The sequence below is a fragment of the Nyctereutes procyonoides genome, unplaced genomic scaffold (genome assembly GCF_905146905.1).
Source record: "Nyctereutes procyonoides isolate TBG_1078 unplaced genomic scaffold, NYPRO_anot_genome, whole genome shotgun sequence".
Taxonomy (NCBI): Eukaryota; Metazoa; Chordata; class Mammalia; order Carnivora; family Canidae; genus Nyctereutes; species Nyctereutes procyonoides.
The window spans coordinates 1,106,358-1,125,853 of record NW_026575148.1 but is presented as its reverse complement, the minus strand read 5'-3'; the positions used below and the strand labels follow the sequence as shown (position 1 = coordinate 1,125,853).

Sequence of the window (19,496 nt, the reverse complement as noted above, 5' to 3'; positions counted from 1 at the left end):
TTTCCTCATGTGGGGTTTGCCACGGTTCATGCTGGGCATCACAGCAAGAAAAAAAACAGTTCCATTTGAGGAACCAGGAATTAGGAAATGGGCTGAAGGAAGGAGACGTGGTTGCAAGATTGGATGAGAGTGAACAGGAAGGGGGGAAGTCGAAATAGTATGTGTTTTCTTCAAATAACAGACTGTGAAGAGAGAGAAATACTGCTATAACTAGGATCAAGGAAAGAGTTCAAAGGAAAAGCTCTGCAGATTATTTATCTGCAGAGGAGGAATGCCTGAAGGAAGAAAAAGATCAAAGGCATTGGTGCAATGGAGCTACAATAGTGAGCTACTCAAGGAAGGGAAGGAGGATGGGGTCTGAACAGGACAGAGTTGTAGGTATACCCATGACCTAGTTAAGGTGGTAGGTAGATGGGTAGAGTGAAGTTGAGTATGTGACCACCTAGTGATTGCTGTGTTTTATATTAAACTTAGCTTCTATAGATATTGAGATGAGGGTGTAGGTGCTGGAAAGAGAACCAAGAATGATAACGGTGTAGACATTGTGAGAAATCTGGGATGAGAAAGGAAGAGAGAGTACAGACCAGGGTTGTCAGGCAGCCTTGAGAGACTTTGGAAATCAGCAATTGGTGTTGGGTGATTTCTTTTCTCTGCTGGTTCTCAGCAGCCTGGTAATGGTTGATTGAAAGGTAAGGGAGTATCATTAGTGGCCAAAATGGGGACTCAGTTCAGTCATTCACATTAAATAAAAGAAGGCCTATTAACTAAAAATATTTTATTAAAAATATTTTATTTAACCTTTTATTGGACTTTTCCTTGTGGTAAGCTTGGGAAAATAGTGGGTTTTGGGTAAAAGTTCAGATACCTTTCTGACCACGATGACTCACTTCAGTAACCATAATCAGTTTGTTCAGGGATGGACACTAAAAGCTTTTTAGCTCTAATACCTGTGTATCTTAAAGCAGGGCTGGCATCGTGGGCATGCGACCTATACAATTACGCAGGGCCCTGCTCTCGGATGCTTTACCATCACCATCTTGAATTTCTTCATAATTTTTTAAAGGGGCCCCACATTTTCATTTGGCCCTGGGCTCTGCGAATTACATAGTAGTCCTTTCTACAGCATTTTATTTAATCACCTAAAATTCCCTCTTCCTACCTGTCTTGAGTGTTCTCAAATTTGGAGCCTGGTCCTGAGATATATGCAAGTTGGGAGTTCCTAACTACTTTCTGGCTTCCTGTTTTTAGACAAAAAAAAATTTTTAAAGATGCTTCTTAAGTTCCCTAATTTTGAAAAATCAAGAAGAAAACAAGTAATGCCAAATTCCTGTAAACATTTATACATTTTTGTAGCCTTTGCATTCCGTAAAATGTTCAGAGCTGGTTAGTCTCTTTATGTTTGCAAACACTTCATGTCTCAGATCAGGTCAAGGGAGGTTAAATAACTTGCCTGGTTCAATGGCAATTTGTTACACAACTGGACTGTAACTGAGATTTCTGATATAAAAGCTGTTGTTCTTTCTGAATCTCAGATATCTCCTCAGTGTGATCATTTTTAAGCTTACAATTCAACTTTAAAACTATTTAGCCAGTTCCTAATACACATAAAGGAACCAAGCAAAAGGCAGAATGCAAAAGATGCTAGCCTGTTATATAAATTGTGTTTTTTTTTGGGGGGGGATATATGCTTTGATAGCAGAGCTATATCTGATTGCTCTTTGGCTGCTCGCAAGAGAATTTTGTACTTACCAAATTGTTTGCAGTTCAGAACGCTGGAAACTGAATAATTCTTTGGAATGACCGTCAGAGTAAGAGAGGAGTAGAGGGATTTTTCACTGAATTGGTTATTAGGGTGGTTCAGATTTTATGAAATAATGATTGATAATTCTTATTTTGGATGTGCATGTAGTCAGAGGAAATGGGCTTTGCTGTCTACCGAAACACAATCAACACTGTAGAATATGCAGGGGAGTAGTTTTATAGCAGATCCTTACATAACCAGTCATAGTTAAGCATTTATACGCAGTAATAGTGAATATAAGTTAAAACATTTGTAGCTAAAAGATAGCTTTAAAATACCAAACCTGAGTAAATATGGAAGAGAGGAGTCTTTAAGGTTTATTTTTTCCTGAGACCTCAGTCACACCTTGGCATTTAGTGAGCACAGAGCTCATTCTAACATGGATGCTCAACCACATGTCCTGAGAACCCTTTTAGTTCATTATTTTCATGGTTCACAAATAATAAGCTGTTAACATGAAGCCCATACTCACTTCACAGTATGATTTCGGACTGCAGTATTTTATTTCTCTCCAAAAACTTAAACTGTGTTACACAGTGATTTAATGGAGAAAGCAACAGGCTCAGTCACCTACTAGTTAGATGACCTTGGACCACTTAATCTCACTGATTTTAAAAGGAAAGGATTATATCTATAGTGAAGGGATGTTGAAAGGGTCGGATCACATAATGTGTGTGAATTGTATGGTGCCTTCTCAGTAAATAATGTACAGTAAATTGTAAGCTTGTACTTTCATATTAGTACAGTGTCTTCCTAAAAATTCTCCTTTGATGAAAAATATTCAATTCATATAATAAAAACTAGACTAAGTGCTGCATTCCCTTAGAGCAAAAGAGCTCTAGCAGCTTGATGAAAGGGGACATTATTTGACCAACATCATAAGTGATGTTACAAGTGATCAGGAGATGGATGGGGAGGTAGGGCAAGCTGCACAATTAAATAAGGTAGTTGGGGTGGGCTTCCTTGAGCAGAAAATTGAAGGAAGTGATAGAGTTAGCCATAGAAATGAGGCAAGAATGAGGGAGTGAGGAAGAGGACAACAGGAGATCAGATGATGAAGCCTGGAATTTATGAGGCCTTATGGAACACTGGAAGAAGTTGAGCTTCACTCTGAGAAAGGTGGGTGATTCTCACAGGGTTTGGAAAAGAGGAGTGTCATCATCTGATGTGTGCTTTTAAAGGATTGATTTGATTGCTAGATTAATAATAAAAGAAGGGCAAGGATAGAAGCAGGTAACTCTTAGGAGGTGACTTCGCTGATCAAGGCAAGAGGTGATGGTGCTGGAGCCAGAGTATAGCCATTAGAATGAGAGGTGTTTGGAGAGTGGATATTTTTGGAAGTTAAGCCAATAGGATTTCTGGGTAGACTGGATGTCGGGTGTGGGAGAAACTGAAGATTCAAGGGAGACTCTCAAGGATTTTATTCTATGCCACTGAAAGCACTGAGCTGTCATCAGCTGGAGGTGAAGAAAGGTATGAGTGGAGCTAGATTGGAGTTGGTTTTGATGTCTGTTGGGCATTCAAGTAGAAATATTGAGGTGGTTGTTGGATATGCAAGGCTGAATCAGGAGAGAGATCTAAGCTGCTGATAAAGGACTTTGCTACTCTTAAATTCAGATATCAAGGAGAAAGAACCACCAACAAAAGCTGAGAAGGAGCAGCCATTGAGGTAGGAGGGAAAGTCCAGAGTTTTAAGGAGTGACCAGCTGTGTTCAAGTTGAAGACTGAGGAGTTTTCACTGGATTTAGCAACCTGAAGGTTAATAATGACTATGACAAGAGGCTTTTCAGTGAGGGGGTAGGGAAAACTTTAATGGAATGAGTTGAGAGAAAACAAGTGTGCTATATTTACAACCCAAATTACAAATGCAGAATTGCCATTGATGACAATTTTTAATGAAGTTCCTTACATAAGAAAGTAGAATATTCCTTCAATGCACACAATAAGTGCATTTCTGAAAATTTCAATATATAACAAAATCTGTGTTTCAGTGTAAAAAAAATAACTTGTGTTTGTAGGACAAAGTTAGTTCTGACTCACATCATTGTAAATGGGCTTTTCCACACACATGAATGTCCTGCGGGGACTTTTGAAAGTTGAATAGGGTATGAGATTATTCTTTTTTGTGTTGAACTGTCCCATATTGACAGGGTATACAACATACCTGCTTACCCAGAAAATACCAGCCATTCACCCCAATTATTGTGACACCCCAAAGTTGTTCCACAGATTTCCAAAGTGCTCTCTAGGGAGGGGGTCCACCCCTGTAGAGTACCACTATTCTAGACCTGGAGAATCACTTTTATAGCTCTGGTGGGAATTGAAGAGAGTTTAGTAAAAGGACTGTTTGTAGATAGGTAGAGTTCGATAAAACCCAAAGGAATTAAAAAAAAAAAAAACCCAAAGGAATAATGAAGTACATTAGGGCTTGCAGCCTGAAAGTTGTTGCCATAGCTAGGCCTAAAGGGGCAGAAGATGGAAGATACCAGAGCACAGCAAGATCTAAGTCTGTAGAAGACAGGACCCAAAAAGAGGCATGACCTTCACAGAATGCAGCCTCTGCCAACCTGTGACTCAGCAGGGAGGACGCTACAGCAGGAAAACACCCTGACTTCTCTCCTACTCTCTATACTTCTGTGGGTGCTTCCACTGGCCCAGCTGAAGCCTGAGAGCAAGAGGAGCCAAGTGGATGCAGTCTGGAGACTCAGCCTCCTGGACCCAGAGCAATGAAGAGGGTGGACAGTAGATCTGGAGGGGCAAATAGAGAAGATCTACAACAGTTACTTACTTTGTTTTCTTAGATATTCTAAATAATTCTCTTTGGCCTTTTACTACAGGAATGCAATATTTCATTCATTTGACAGACATTTTATTTTACAGCATGCACTCATATTTTTTGTTGTTTAAAAGGCTCTGGAAATTTGGGGTTATATTCATTCTTTGAAGTCTTATCCAACATTTCTATTTCATTATATAATGATGTTTACCCCAAATTATTTTTTGTTATTCTGCTTAACAAAGAAAGCCTTACTATAGAAAGACTGTTTTAATAAAGCACTTCAACATTTTTTATTTCCCTATAAAACAGTGAGGAATCAAAGACATGTAAAAGAGTTATGAAACATTTGTTTCTGTCAATATCAACACGTCCAGGTCATGGAAGAAAAAAAGAATAGGAAAAATAAAGAATAAGAGAGCATAAGCATAAATAGGGAGTCATATTGAAATCACCATCAGGATAAAGAGCTTTTGCAGAACATGACATATGATGCAGGCCAGCCAATCAACCAGGAAAGGAAAGTTGGTATTAAGAGTACTGAAAAAAATGATAAAAATATAAATAAAAACCTTTGAGTCACATGCAAATAGGCATTTAAACTTACACAGTGGCTTATCTGAGAATCCTAAGAGAATGTTCTGTGTAACCCCTATCTCTAATAGATCTATCAGATACATACATACACACTTACATATATCCAATTTATAGTAATGCTGTATGCTCTGACACCATGAGTCCTCTGACAATATATTCAAGCAGTATTTTCATTTATTATGTTAAAAAGGAATTATAAGTATGATTATCCAGTTAGTGCAAGCAGAGAAGCATGATTTTGCTTAAATTGCTAATAATAATAATACCAAAATATCAATAATTGGGGCCTGATTACTCTTAATTTGATATCCACACAACTTCATTTCACTAAATATCTGCCAGCTTTTCACTTGAGATAGAAGTCTTGCCATTTGCCAATGTCCACGCATCCCAAAATGTGAAGTGTAACGTATTCTGAACTATCATTTTATAAAATGAATTATTGAATGATACATGCTCTGTTGAATTCTGTATCTTAAAATGTCTGTTATCTTTAGAGTTACTCTCAAAAGACAGACTTTTAAAAATAATAATTAAAGTATATGTGCTATTCACATGCCTGAAGATGATTTTATATCATTAAACTTCTGCATAAATATGCTTCAATAAGCAATTAAACCGAAGACTCTGGTTTGCATTTTAATCCTCCCGTTTCTCTGTGAAGTCATCACAATCATGTACCTTTGATCTTGCAGTCATTTCTGGCACCAGATTCAGACATCACAAATGAACAATTATTACTTAACAGAATGGAATTCAAAGACAATGGAGTCTAATGAAATGGGGCTTTGTTTTAAACAAAAGTGAAACGTTTTCTAATAGTTGCAAAGAAAGAGTTCTAAGCACATTAAAGAAATCAATTTATGATCTGAACATCTTGAGAGCTCTTCTTAATGGTCTTCTAGACACCAAGCAGCTTGGAATTTGAAATTTTTCTTGGAAAGGTAAAGCCTGTATGACTTGAGGGCTTCTGTTTCTCTTCTTTCCTTTTACCTATATTTTTTTTCTGCTCTACAGGCTGTTCCACCTCCCAATTTTGAGATGCCAGTCTCCATCCCAGTGTCCAGCCACAACAGTTTGGTATACAGCAACCCCGTCAGCTCACTGGGAAACCCCAACCTTTTGCCACTGGCCCACCCTTCTCTGCAGAGAAATAGTATGTCTCCTGGTGTAACACATCGACCTCCAAGTGCAGGTAACACAGGTATGTCTTCATATGGATTCAATGTTAACAAATCATTGAAAGGAGCCACTCTTGGCAGAAAGTATATTTTATCACTAACATGTAGACTTTTCCAGCTTTCCATTTGTTATGTTCCTTCATTGCTTAATACCCTTAGGTCTTCCACCTCGTTAGCCTGTCTTTTGAAATCTTTCATAATCTGCTATTTATCTGTTCAGACTATCACCAGTCTCTCAGGTGGCTATATTTTAACCGCATACTTTCTCAAACAGAAAGTCAAATATCCTGTTTCCATTCTTTTCCTTCTGGTCTTCTCCCACCTAAAATGCTATTTTCCCTCTTCCTCTTAGCCAGATATCACCTTTTCTGTGAAATCTTCCCCTGTGTCCTCTGATAGCATTTGTGCCATGTAATTATTTATTATTTTGGTCAAGTTTCATTTATTTATACAGAAACTTATACCACAAAGGACTTAAAGCAGAAAAGAACTATAATAAAATAGTGTAACTTATGAAGTATAGAATAAAAACAAAACTTAGTCAGAAATGAAATTAAGAGCACATCATAAGAACATATATACCTGCCACAAATTTGTCTCAACATCTCTAAGAAATCCCTACTGTTGTTCAATTCAGTGTCCCAGAGAAAAGAAATTATTGCTCAGGAAAAGTCACTCATTCTTCATACTCAGATCAAGCAAAATACAATGTGATGGGTGCTATACTGAATATGTGTCTATTTCCCCACTGGATTTAAAGAATCTTAAAGGGAAGAAAGTCCTCCTGATATGCTAGCTTAACAGTCAGAACTAAGTAAATGTATATTGAATATAACCAAATAATTCCTTTATATTTGCAAAAGAAGCACCAAAAATAATAGTATTTCTAAACCATATATAGCAAACCATTACATATTACATTTTATTTTTAAAAAGTGCTCCATATGACATTTTTAATAAGTCTTAGGCACACATAATTGTATTAAATGCAGTTTATTCACAGAATTTTTTCCTTGAGAATACTTCAATATCTGCCTTTAATTAAAACTAAACATGTATTACTGTCTAGTGCAAAAACTTTATATAGAAAATATAATCAGAAAAAAAAAGAAAGGAAATATAATCAGAATCAGCCAAATAATAAAATCTTGATAAATCTTGAGTCTGAGAGATGTATATAAAGGACTTCATTATGCCATGCTCTCTACTTTTGAATATGATTAAAATTTTTCATAAGAATTTTCAATAACCAAAAAAAAAAAAGAATTTTCAATAACCATGTTATTTCTTTCAGATAATATTCAAAGGCAGTTGAATTTCCTGTTTGATAAATTCATGCTTGTTTATTTTTTAAATTCCATACTTTATTTCCAAAATATTATTTGATTGGAAATAATAAATGTTTCTTAAAATATAATGAACATTTTCTTCAAATTCCAAAACCAGAACTAACTAATAATTATAGACTATCACTTAGGATCAGTTAGAAAATAATCCAGCTGAGGGACACCTATGTGGCTCAGTCAGTTAAGAATCTGACTCTTGATTTCAGCTCAGGTCATGATCTCAGGGTTGTGAGTTAGAGCCCCACATCAGGCTCCACGTTGGGTGTGGAGCATGCTTGAGACTCTATCTCTCTCCCTCTGCCCCTCCTCCTCTCCCTCTCTAAAAAAGAGTCCAGCTGTTATCCTATTCTTTTAAAAAATATTTTATTTATTTATTCATGAGAGGTAGAAAGAGGCAGAGACTTAAGCAGAGGGAGAAGCAGGCTCCCTGTGGGCAGCCCGATGCAGGACTTGATCCCAGGACCCTGAGATCATGACCTGAGCTGAAGCCAGTTGCTCAACCACTGAGCCACCAAGCACCCCAGCTGATATTCTATTCTTTTGGCTAAAACTAACAGTAGTTCTTATATTAAATATCTTATTGAGGGGCACCTGGGTAGCTCAGTGGTTGAGCATCTGCCTTTGGCTCAGGGCGTGATCCTGGGGTCCTGGGGTCAAGTCCCATATCAAGCTCCCTGCAGGGAGCCTGCTTCTCCCTCTGCCTATGTCTCTGCCTCTCACTGTGTGTCTCTCATGAATAAATAAATAAAATCTTAAGAAAAAAATCTTATGGAAACATCCCAGCTGTCATATTTAAATATTGCCAAATTTTAATATAGTCTTAAGTTAGCAGTGAATAAGCATATCTTTCTAAATTTGTAGCCAGTGAAACTTACTTTTATTATGTCAGTAAGGAAAATTCAGGTAGTAAATGAGATCATTCACTATGGGTAGATTCATGAAATGACCAAAGTTCTGGACAATTAGCATTTTACAAAATTAATTATATAAAACATATTCTCAAAAAATTAAATATCAAATGTATGGCTATTTCAACATATAGTAAACCTTATTCCTTTTTCTTCCACTTTCTATAAAACATCCAAAAATAAAAATTCAGAGACCATTTAAACACTGGATTTTTTTAATGTAAACTTTCTTAGGATCCTGCAAAATGTCAATGATTGAATGTAGGTTTAATGTTTGAGCACAGCATGTCATAATAAAACAAATGTCAGCCATCCAACTTAGGTAATATTCAAATTTAGGACCCTTGGGAGAGCCAAAATACAGTGGTTGCTAAAGGTAAAGTGTGTTGTTTTGTGGACCGTTAGCCTTTTCTCCTTTTGATCTTTCTTTGTCTTTAATCCGTAGGTGGTCTGATGGGTGGAGACCTCACATCCGGTGCAGGCACCAGTGCAGGTGAGTGGAAACTTCTGTATTACAACATGGATCATTGTTCAGGGTTCCTATACTAGGTGATTTGCAGGAAGTAAGCGTTGAACAAAGTACAGAGATCTGTGAGATGCATAGAAGGAAAAATGGCCCCAAGAATTTCTAAAGGATTTTTATGAAGCAGAAGTGGATGGATAGTAATTTAGAAGAAGACTATTAACTAGAATTTTTCTTAATCAAACCTCAGCTAGTCCACATAATCAGAATTGAGGGCTCTGATAAACCAATTTAATACTAGATACTATCTCTGAACACAGAAGTACCTTTAGCAAGATTTGCCAGTCAAGTTCTCTGTTAATCATTTCATGTTGAATGTGAATCTCTTTCCACCCAAAGAAGTACCAAACTCCTGTAACATTTCTTTTTTTTTTTTTTTTTTTTTTTTCCTGTAACATTTCTAAAGGAAAATACATTTTAAGATAGGAGGGAGTGGGACGCCTGGGTGGCCTGGTGGTTGAGCATCTGCCTTTGGCCCAGGACGTGGTCGTGGAGTCCCAGGATCAAGTTCCACATCAGGCTCCCTGCATGGAGCCTGCTTCTCCCTCTGCCTATGTCTCTGCCTCTCTCTGTGTCTCTCATGAATAAATAAATAAAATCTTTTTTAAAAATAATAAAATAAAATAGGAGGGAGTGAGGGGCGCCTGGGTGGCTTAGTTAAGCATCTGCCTTCAGCTCAGGTCATGATCCCAGAGTCCTGAGATAGAGCCCCACGTTGGGCTCACTGCTCAGCAAGGAGTCTGCTTCTTCCTCTTCTTCTCCCTCTCCCCCTCCTTCCTGCTTAATGCTCTTGCTTGCTTACTCGTACACACTCTCTCTCTCAAATGAATACATTTTTAAAAATCTAAAAAAAATAAATATAATAAATAAAAAGGAAGGAGTGAGATTTTAAACATTCAACAATACTGTTAATAAAATAAAACCAAAAAATAAAAATAAAATAAAATAAATAAAATAAAATAAAGCCAATTTTGGCATTAAAGTAGCTCTTAGAGAATATGAAAATAGTGTATCCCCAAAAAGCCATTAAATGTATTTTAGCTCTTAAGAACTTCTCCTATGGCCAATCATCTTATAGTCACACTTCTCCAGGGTTCCATATTAATTCACATTGTTGTGATTATTGAGATATTGATGTCATTTTCAGTGCAGAGGTAAGACAGCACAGTAGTTTTTAATGCTAACCGCAGTTACTATTGGCATAACAAGTAACCATGGTAATTCCTGCAGCTGGAACATGCTATACATTTAAAATAGTAGGAGACAGGCATGAATGACAGAAGGTTATGTTTGAAATGTCAAAAAAATTCAAGCTTACTGAAATATCCGTGGACAAGCTAATTAAAATATTTTTCCAGGGTCATATATAATAGCCTGCTAATTATAAGAAAGAAGATAAAGAAAATCAGCATACAAAAACATTTTTAGAAATGCATCCATTTGGGGGTAATGTTTCTCACTTCTGATATTGGCTCTTCACTAATTCACTAGTGCTGAAGAAAAACTATTAGAACTACAGAGTGAATTAACAAACAGAATCAATGGCACAAACTTCCTATTTTATCTGCTTTTTAAAAATTAGATAGAGTCAAAGTAGTGAGTAAACTTGATATATTATTTTGCTGGACATTGAAATGAAGTGCTCATTTTTTCCCCCGAAAAAATAGTTTGAGGCTTACAGTCTCAAAATTACAAAACCAGTTCAAAGCCAGAGCAACGTTGCTTGGATTCGAGTCTCTGCCAAAACTCTGGTTAGAGAGAATGGTGGGGACCAAGAACTAGATTGTCACAAAGACCAAAAAAGAGATAACTTTAAAAAATGGTTTAGATGTTATGATATTTTCTCCAGTATTTCAGTGCTCCGCCAATAGTGGTGATAAAAGTTATTAGATGTAGTAAAAAACATATGGGGGGGATGGGTTACTCAGCCCTAATGGAAATAGACTCTTGTTTCTGCTTAATAGCTAGAATGCTTTAGGATTCTCTATTGAAAATAAGAAGTGTTTGGTTGTTCAATTATGTTGTCATTGTCAATTATCTGACAGCCCACTAAGTTTAATGGCCCTCCAGGGACAGAGAAGACACTCAATCTTGTAAGTGTAAAAGTTAGCCACATATATGACTATAGCATCACTGAATAAAGAAATCTTATGAGCTTAGCATATTTATCTTCCTACATCAAGACCTCTGCCACAGACATGAGAATCTTCTATTTCAAAGATAGAAGGAAATAAAAAGAAAGACGCTCAGTTGCTCCACCCTGATGATAATAAGCATTATATCTGGATGAATGTATCTCATAGCCGTGGGCAAACAACTTTCCCAGTTTCTATATATTTGTGAAAGAGTTACTTCCCCATTTATTAAAAATAGAGGAAGAAGCCCTTTCTGACTCTGGTTCCACAGAACACCTGTTGCAGATGCCATTTAGTAGACTTCAGCTTAGCTGTCGTGTCCTGCTACAGGCTCGGTCATCTTCCCCTTCTTTCTCAAACCCGCCAGTATCATGTGTCAAAGCTGAATATATCTATGCTGATGTCAGAGAATCACATAACACCAGGGGAAGCAAGCCAGCCAGAATGTCTCTGTATTTTCAGAAAAGAAAACTAAAGCAAAATTGCCAAAAGATATCTTCCAAATTTTGAGTATTGCCATTGAAATTCAAGGTCTCTGATAAAGTTAGAAATTCTGAGGCCAAGGGCACATAATTAAATACTTTTCTGTCTTTGTAACTTTTTTCAAAATCACATCATCTCAGCTTGTAAAAAGGGGATAGTACCACGCAGAAAGGAAGTAAGTTTTAGCAATTAGCATGTGCTTATAAATACTGAGAGACCAAGGAGATAAGCATTCTCTTTTTCAGCTTAGCTCAATGATAAAGTATAACAACTTTCCTATCAAGTCTTAACCAATTCTGCCTCCAAGGTATATCCTAAATCTACTCCTTTCTCTCCATTCCTGTCTCATTGCCCTGGTTCAGGCTCCTAGCAACACTCCAGGACTGTTTCCAGAGCGCCCTAATTTGTCTCTCTGCTTCACATTGCATCCCCCTCCAGTCCCCTCATGACTGATTAGCCTTTCTCAAAGGCTTAAACTAATTGTAGGTCATCATTCTTGTGCCTAAAGTCCAGAAATGGCTTCCCATCTCTTTCAGAATTAACCGTGAGCCTCTTATCTCTGGCCCAGCCCTCCTCTCCGGTCTTAAACCTTTCCTTCTGCCACAGCCAGCAAGAACCCTGCACTCTAATAATAGCATGCATTTAAATTGCCCTTACTATGTGCTTTACAAAAAAGTAACTCATTTATTCTCATAATGGCTCTTTAAAGTAGATACGCGTGCTCTGCCCTTCCTACAGGGAGACTGAGACAGAGAGAGGTTAAATAATGGTACAAGGTAGAACCCGAGCAGTGTATCTCCAAAGTCTGTGCCCTTAACCACTTCACTGTGCTGCAAACAGTGTTGAGGCCACTTGCCTTTTGTATGCATTCGAATTGCTCCTTTCCCTCAGCTGATTTCTTGCTCCTGAGCACTCCTTGTCATCCCTCAGCATTCAGTTCAGCCATTCAGGAAATCCTTTCTTCCAGAAGGAATTATGCATCTCTTCTGTTTTCTCCCACGGAAGCCTGTGCCCACGTCACTTACCTCATTGCATTGTAATTGCAGTGTCTGGACACGCATCTTTCTTCTGGACACTCAGCCCTGAGGGGCAAACTCTTTCTTACTGAATTGGTATTCCCAGCTCAAGACATAAGAGATAGCACATGGCAGATACTCAGTGTTTGTTAGTTGAATAAAGGAAAAATTGATCTACTAGTCACAGATGTTTAATAATGTTGATGTGAAAAAAGAATACTTCAAAGAAATAATGTAATTTTAAATATGAAAAAATGGAGCCTCAATCTGTAATTCATAAAATAATATATTCTTCTGACACTTACACAATGAGTGTACAAATTTAATCATTTGATTAAATGGTGGGGCACCATTGGCCAATAAAGTTTACTAACTTTTCTAACATACCTAATAGAAATTCTAAAGAACTGATACATAGCAGTAAACAAAATGTGGGTTGGTACCTCAGAGCATCACAAATCACCTTTTAAAATAATAAGCCTCTTATCACTTAACTGAAACAATTTCACAGATGAAGGGAAACTAATAAAAAAGTAACAGGATGGCATTGTACTCTTGGTATAAGGGAAGTATAAAGTAAGTCATAATACATTAGTAGTGGTGACATCTCTAGGTTTCAATTCACAGTTATTCATCCAATACTTAGTCCTTTTCTCTCAACAACTCAAATCAAAAGTTCCTGCTTTTTTATTTTTTAAAAATGTTTATTTATTTATTTATTCATGAGAGACACAGGGAGAAAGAGAGGCAGAGACACAGGCAGATGGAGAAGCAGGCTCCATGCAGGGAGCCTGATGTGGGACTTGATCCGGGGTCTCCAGGATCATGCCTTGGGTTGAAGGTGGCATTATATGGCTGAGCCACCCAGGCTGCCTGAGTCATCACTGCTTTTTAAATTACATTTTGTCATATCTCTGTAATTAAAGCTTTTAAAAACATGCTAATCTTAGTGGCGATTGATGATTGAAGATCAAATTCAGTTGAATTTTCATAATCATTAGATTTAATAGAAATAAGAGGTAAGCATTCTCTTTTTCAGCTCAACTTGATGATAAAATATAGCACCTTTCCTGTCCAGTCCCTGAGCTATGCCTTGTGTTGGCTCCTATTCAAGACCTCTTCTGCGTGTACCAGTCAATGTGGTACATACACACCAATGCCTTGTGTTGGATTATTCAGTATCCTATTAGTACCCTTTGTTTGCACTTTGATAACATAGTTGCTTTTTATTAAGTAGAAACCACCAGTGTGCTCAAGGATTCATGATTGAGACAAAAGAAAGAGAGAGTAAGGGAAGGGATAGAGAGAAAAAGAAAGGAAAACCCTTTAGGAATCTCTTTGAAAATTTAAGAGAATTTTACAATCTACATAGCTATTTGATGATAAGGCAAAGGAGAATTTATGTATATTGGTTAATAATTTTAATTGGCATTTATTGTAAATTAGATATAATTTTATAAAAAAGAAACCAACAGCTGTTTCCTTATTTTGATTGTTAATTGTTTACTATTTTATGCATTTGGTTGTCAAGCATTGTCACTTCTGGAATGCTTAATTTATATCAGCTAAATACATGGAAACTTGATGGTGGCAGTGTACTGCTGTGGATAAATCACTGAGGCGTGAATAAGGAATCCTAGCTTCTAGGCCCTGAAAGGACCTTCATGTAGCATAGCCTTAGGCTGTGACTTTGAACCTTTGAACTTAGTACTCAAATTGGGGATAAGACACAGATATCTTTACAGGCAATGTTTTATGATTATATAATCATAGAACTTCACTTATATGACTTTTTTATAATTCATTTAGTCTTGAAAAAGAAAAATCTATGGACGCCTGGGTGGTTCAGCGGTTGAGCATCTATCTTTGGCTCCGGGCATGATCATAGTCCCGGGATTGAGTCCCATATCGGGCTCCTTGCAGGGAGCGTGCTTCTCCCTCTGCCTGTGTCTCTGCCTCTTTCTCTGCGTCTCTCATGAATAAATAAATAAAATCTTAAAAAAAATTTAGCATAATATAAAATAGAACTGAGAAGAGGAAAAAGTCATAACAATGTTTAATTATTGTGTACCAGTACCATTGTTTTGCAAGTATTTGTTTTTGAGGATACTTATCAAAAGTTTCTTGGCTGACGTTTTTATCGGCCAAAAAACTTCTCTGCATTTCTTACTCACTGATTCAAAGTGTCACTAACGTAGTTAAAATTTCAGTCTAAAAGGATTGGCTTTAACAAGCTTACATTTTTTGTTACCTAACAGTATACAGATTCAGCAATGTAATATTCAAGAAAGGGAGATGGATGCCATGTAGTTGCACTCAAACAAGAAAACTATTTTAACAAAAATATGCTAACAAGTATAAAATACATAACTTTATAGTACTTTTTACACTACTGCTAAGCAGCATGTGAAAAAAATCCAAATTAATGGTCGGATTCTTGTTTTGAAAGTAATATTCTGCAAGTTTGAATTATTCTGAATAAAAATTCTGAATTTATTTGCAATTTTACCTTGGGAGTTCACCCAAAACATAGATAAAGATCCATCAGCATTTCTTTATTATTATCTATGAAATTAAGTAACAGTGATATTTTTAACTCAAACCAAGGTTATTATCTAGATTTATTAAAGGAAAAAAATACTTAGTCCTTTTAATTGGATGATCTACAGCATATGATACTTAGCCACTGCCAAAAAAATCAGTATCCATTTCCCATAAACAAGACCTGAAAAATTATAAATAAAGCTGTACCTTGACGCCATTTTCTAGGGGCTGATGTTGAAGTGGAAGAAGCAGGTCAAAGAAAAGACTAGTGAACAATATTACAGGCTAGGTCAGGATATCAAAAATCTGCTTTTGACACCTTTAGTTTAACTTAATTCATAAGGAGTTTGATTTCCACAGGGAAAAACAAAATTTCAAATTACAGCTCCTTGAGCGTTCAGTAGATTTTTTTTTTTAAGATTTTATTTATTTATTTGAGAGAGAGCACAAGCAGGGGCCAGGGGCAGAGAGAGAAAGAGAGAGGCAGACTCCCTACTGAGCAGGGAGCCCAATGCAGGACTCAATCCCCGGGTCCTGGGATCATGACCTAAGCCAAAGGCAGACGCTTAACCGAATGAGCCACCCAGATACCCTGAGTGTTTAGGAGATTTTAAAGCTCTTTATGTATCATGATTTCTGACCTCACAATTTGTATGTTTTGTATCCCCATCTTCCTATTATATTCAGTAAAGCAATGTGAAAATTTGCCTCTTTGCTCGTATCCATTGACCTTACCCAAGAGCATGATTGATCATAAAACTTTGGTCATTTTTAATATTAATACAAGCAGTTTAATATTTCCTCCTAAAATACTAGTTTTATTCAGCATTTTTCTTTTTCCTCATACACAATTGGTTTCTCTTGTCCTTGTTTTTGGCATCACTGTAAGATTTTATTTGGGGATAATACAGAAAGAAAAGCTCTTTTCAAAATCATTACTGATATGAAATTGTGCATCAATAGACAGTAGATGCTGAAGAAGGGATGTGGTCAAAAAAGCCCCTCTTTTGGAAATCAACTTTTTACCTACCAGGGACTTTTTGGGGCTTCAAGGCTGTTGGCCAAGAGTATAATTTGCTCTTTTTAAATCTTTTTTTTTTTTAATTTTTTTTTTATTTATTTACGATAGTCATACAGAGAGAGAGAAAGGCAGAGACACAGGCAGAGGGAGAAGCAGGCTCCATGCACTGGGAGCCCGAAGTGGGATTCGATCCCGGGTCTCCAGGATCATGCCCTGAGCCAAAGGCAGGCGCCAAACCGCTGCGCCACCCAGGGATCCCTAATTTGCTCTTTTTAGACAGACTTTTGCCAGCCACTTAAATTTTACAGGTGGACTTACATGGTGTGTTCATTCAAATTGCGATTCAAAGAGGACTATAGTCATGATGAAGTCTCTATTTGAAAGAGTAAATCAGATATATTCCTTTAGTATATTTCAAACTAAAGGAAATTATATTGTACCAAACAGTTTCCATTTGTAATCTGTTATGTGTCCAGAGGATGCTTCAGTATCCACTGGGTTTACTTATTATCATTCCATTTTAATTGTTTTAACTGAATTTAATATTTAACTTGTTAACTGTTTTACTAAACACTGTGCCCTTCTTTCACAATTTCTTGACCTTAGACTCCATTTACAACGTCCATATGCTAAAGAACTGATTATGCCCTATTTGTAGTATGGGGGGGATACAGCCTACTATATTAATATAGGTTATTAAGATATTAATAATAGCAAATCTAAATCTGTGGTCAATTTACATATTCAAACGTAGCATTAATTTACATGACAATCATGAAGAAAGAACCTTTAGTTTAATACTGAGCAACTCAGAGATAACCTGGAAAATCGTGGAGCAAAATTTTTGCACAAGCGGTGATTTGGGGAAATACTCCAGAGGCAGATATTCAGAAAAATAAAACAACCAGTGAAAATACATGGTATCTAAGTTATTTTAGGGATGACATTATTGCCCTTGAAAAGTCTGTGAATACCCATTTTATAGGTATTGTGAAAATTAAGTGAGGTAATGATGCAAAGCAGCACCTAGCACATTTTCTGCACCAGAGTAAGTGCTTGTTAATAAACGTTAGCATTGTCAGTATTATAATTATCTATATTCTTGATTTCCTAAGTAAAAAGTGAAGCTTAGTTTAATGCAATCCCAGTAATATTTATTAAATGTGTAGTAAGCGAGTAGTGCACTAGTAAGCTTCACAGAAATGTCTCCCGTGGCCCCTACACGCAAGGGTGGGAATAAATAGGATATATTAAGAAACCCGAGGCAGAATAGGAGTGCAATGCAGTGCAGTGCAACACATTTTACTTTGAACATTATCATCTTCTGATGTGTTTGCAGCGGTTGTGTAAATGTTAAAACCACAAGTAATTATTCTTTCTCTTATGTCACGTTCTCTCTAATTTGTACTGTCTCAATATTTTTGTTTATAAAAATGACTGAAAGAATGAACGATTGTGTCAATAATGAAGACACCCCCTCATTTTTAGCAAAGAGACAGCCCCAAAATCTCAAGAAGTGAACAATTAAGTGAGTCATAAATCTATCATTCATTGTTAAGTGGAGTTTTTTTTTTAAGATAGCAAGGTTCAGTATCATTTTTATGATGCAATTAAAAACTATCCCTTCAGCAAATCAGTACTCAAAGTAGAATGATATTTTGAGCGCCTTTGTGCATTGAAAACATCAGGTTGTCAAATTCTTCCTTATTTGCAAATGGAGTTTTTATTCAGAGAAATACAAGGATGCATTCTAAATCTGAAACATCTGGCTTTTGTAATAAAGTAGTGGAAGCAGCTTGTGTTTTGGATTCAAATCAAAGCTGTCCCTTACTGACAAGTCACAGAAGCTCCTTGAACCTCAGTTTCCTTATCTGTCAAAAATTGGGATGATAATGCCTGACCCACATGACTGTTAGGACAAACGAGGGACTGGTTTGCCCAAACAACCCTGCTTTGTGATCCAGACTCTCAATCTTTGGGAAAATAATTCAGTAATAAGTAACATTTCTTTACTTCTGCCTCACAGTCCAGAGCCTGTTGTGTGTGTTGAATGTTCAGTGTTCAGTATCTAGTTGGCAGATAGACTGTTAATTTCACAAAAGATACTAAACAAAACATGTCCAAGAAATATCAAGGACAAATGGGGTAGATATGAAATCCGTGAAGGTCTGGTTTAGCATCAGGGTGACATGGTCAAGCAGAAGAGGCAAGCTCTTTTTAGAATGTCTACTGCCCTCTAACTGGTAGAGCTATGAATAGTTTTGGCTTTTGTATATTCTTGGAGTATTTTTCTAAGAATACACCACAAAAGACACTGAGGTTTCACAGGAGTTTCTTCATAGTCTAACATTATGCATTATTATATTATTTCTCTGAGAAACCCTCAGATAGAATGGAGACTTGATTTTGTGTTTAGGAATCTGTAATCAGGAGTCTTTACCAGGATAAGAATCAGAAAATCTGCTTTGCCCCTATTCCACACGAGGCATATTAAAATTTTCATCATTCCCAGATTTCTGACCTCCAGATGTTTTGTGGTTGCCTTTTGCCTTAGAGCCATCCCATGAAAAAGATCTCCTTTTCCCTCAAAAAAAAAAAAAATTGTGATTCACAATAGCTAAATAACATAGTTTCTAGCACTTTTAGCAGGGTTTCAGGCATTCAGGGCACAGTGAACATAACTCTGAATTCTAGAAGGTCGTACTTTTCCACTAAAAACTATTTTAAATGCATTGCTTCCAGTAGAGTAGTGGGTTGTATGAGCAAGTTTACTGTATACAATTTTAAAGTAATTTTCTGTGAAAAGATGTATGTTTGAGAGACAAAACAATGTCCTGATACTGAAAACTAACTTACCCTAAAACCTTTAAAAACATGGATATAAAATTAATTGATGGTAGTGGGCCTTATTATGTATGTGATGACTCTAAATATAACAAGACAATATGCTATAAATGTTTTCAGATTGTTCTAATGAAAGAAAGAAAAAAAATAGGTTGGTAAAACCTTTTGCTGAAGTAAAAGCAGAAAATCAATCAATATATCAGAGGTTCAACTGAGTACTTTACTGTGGCAGTTTGCCCCAAATTCCAGAAAATAAGATACCATTAACAGATTACTAAATAAAGTCAGTTTCATACACCAATGTATTAGAAATTATTTTGC

General features: G+C 36.6%; 1 protein-coding gene across 13 annotated transcripts in view; it reads left to right on the top strand.

The window, feature by feature from the left end:
* Positions 1-19,496, top strand: part of MEF2C (myocyte enhancer factor 2C) — a 170,522-nt gene that overhangs the window by 130,229 nt on the left and 20,797 nt on the right. For all 13 annotated transcript variants that reach the window (XM_055312842.1, XM_055312838.1, XM_055312839.1 and 10 more), the window contains 2 exons: positions 6,192-6,378; positions 9,055-9,102. In XM_055312842.1, the coding sequence (XP_055168817.1) occupies positions 6,192-6,378; positions 9,055-9,102 (235 nt within the window). The remainder of the gene's footprint in view (positions 1-6,191; positions 6,379-9,054; positions 9,103-19,496) is intronic.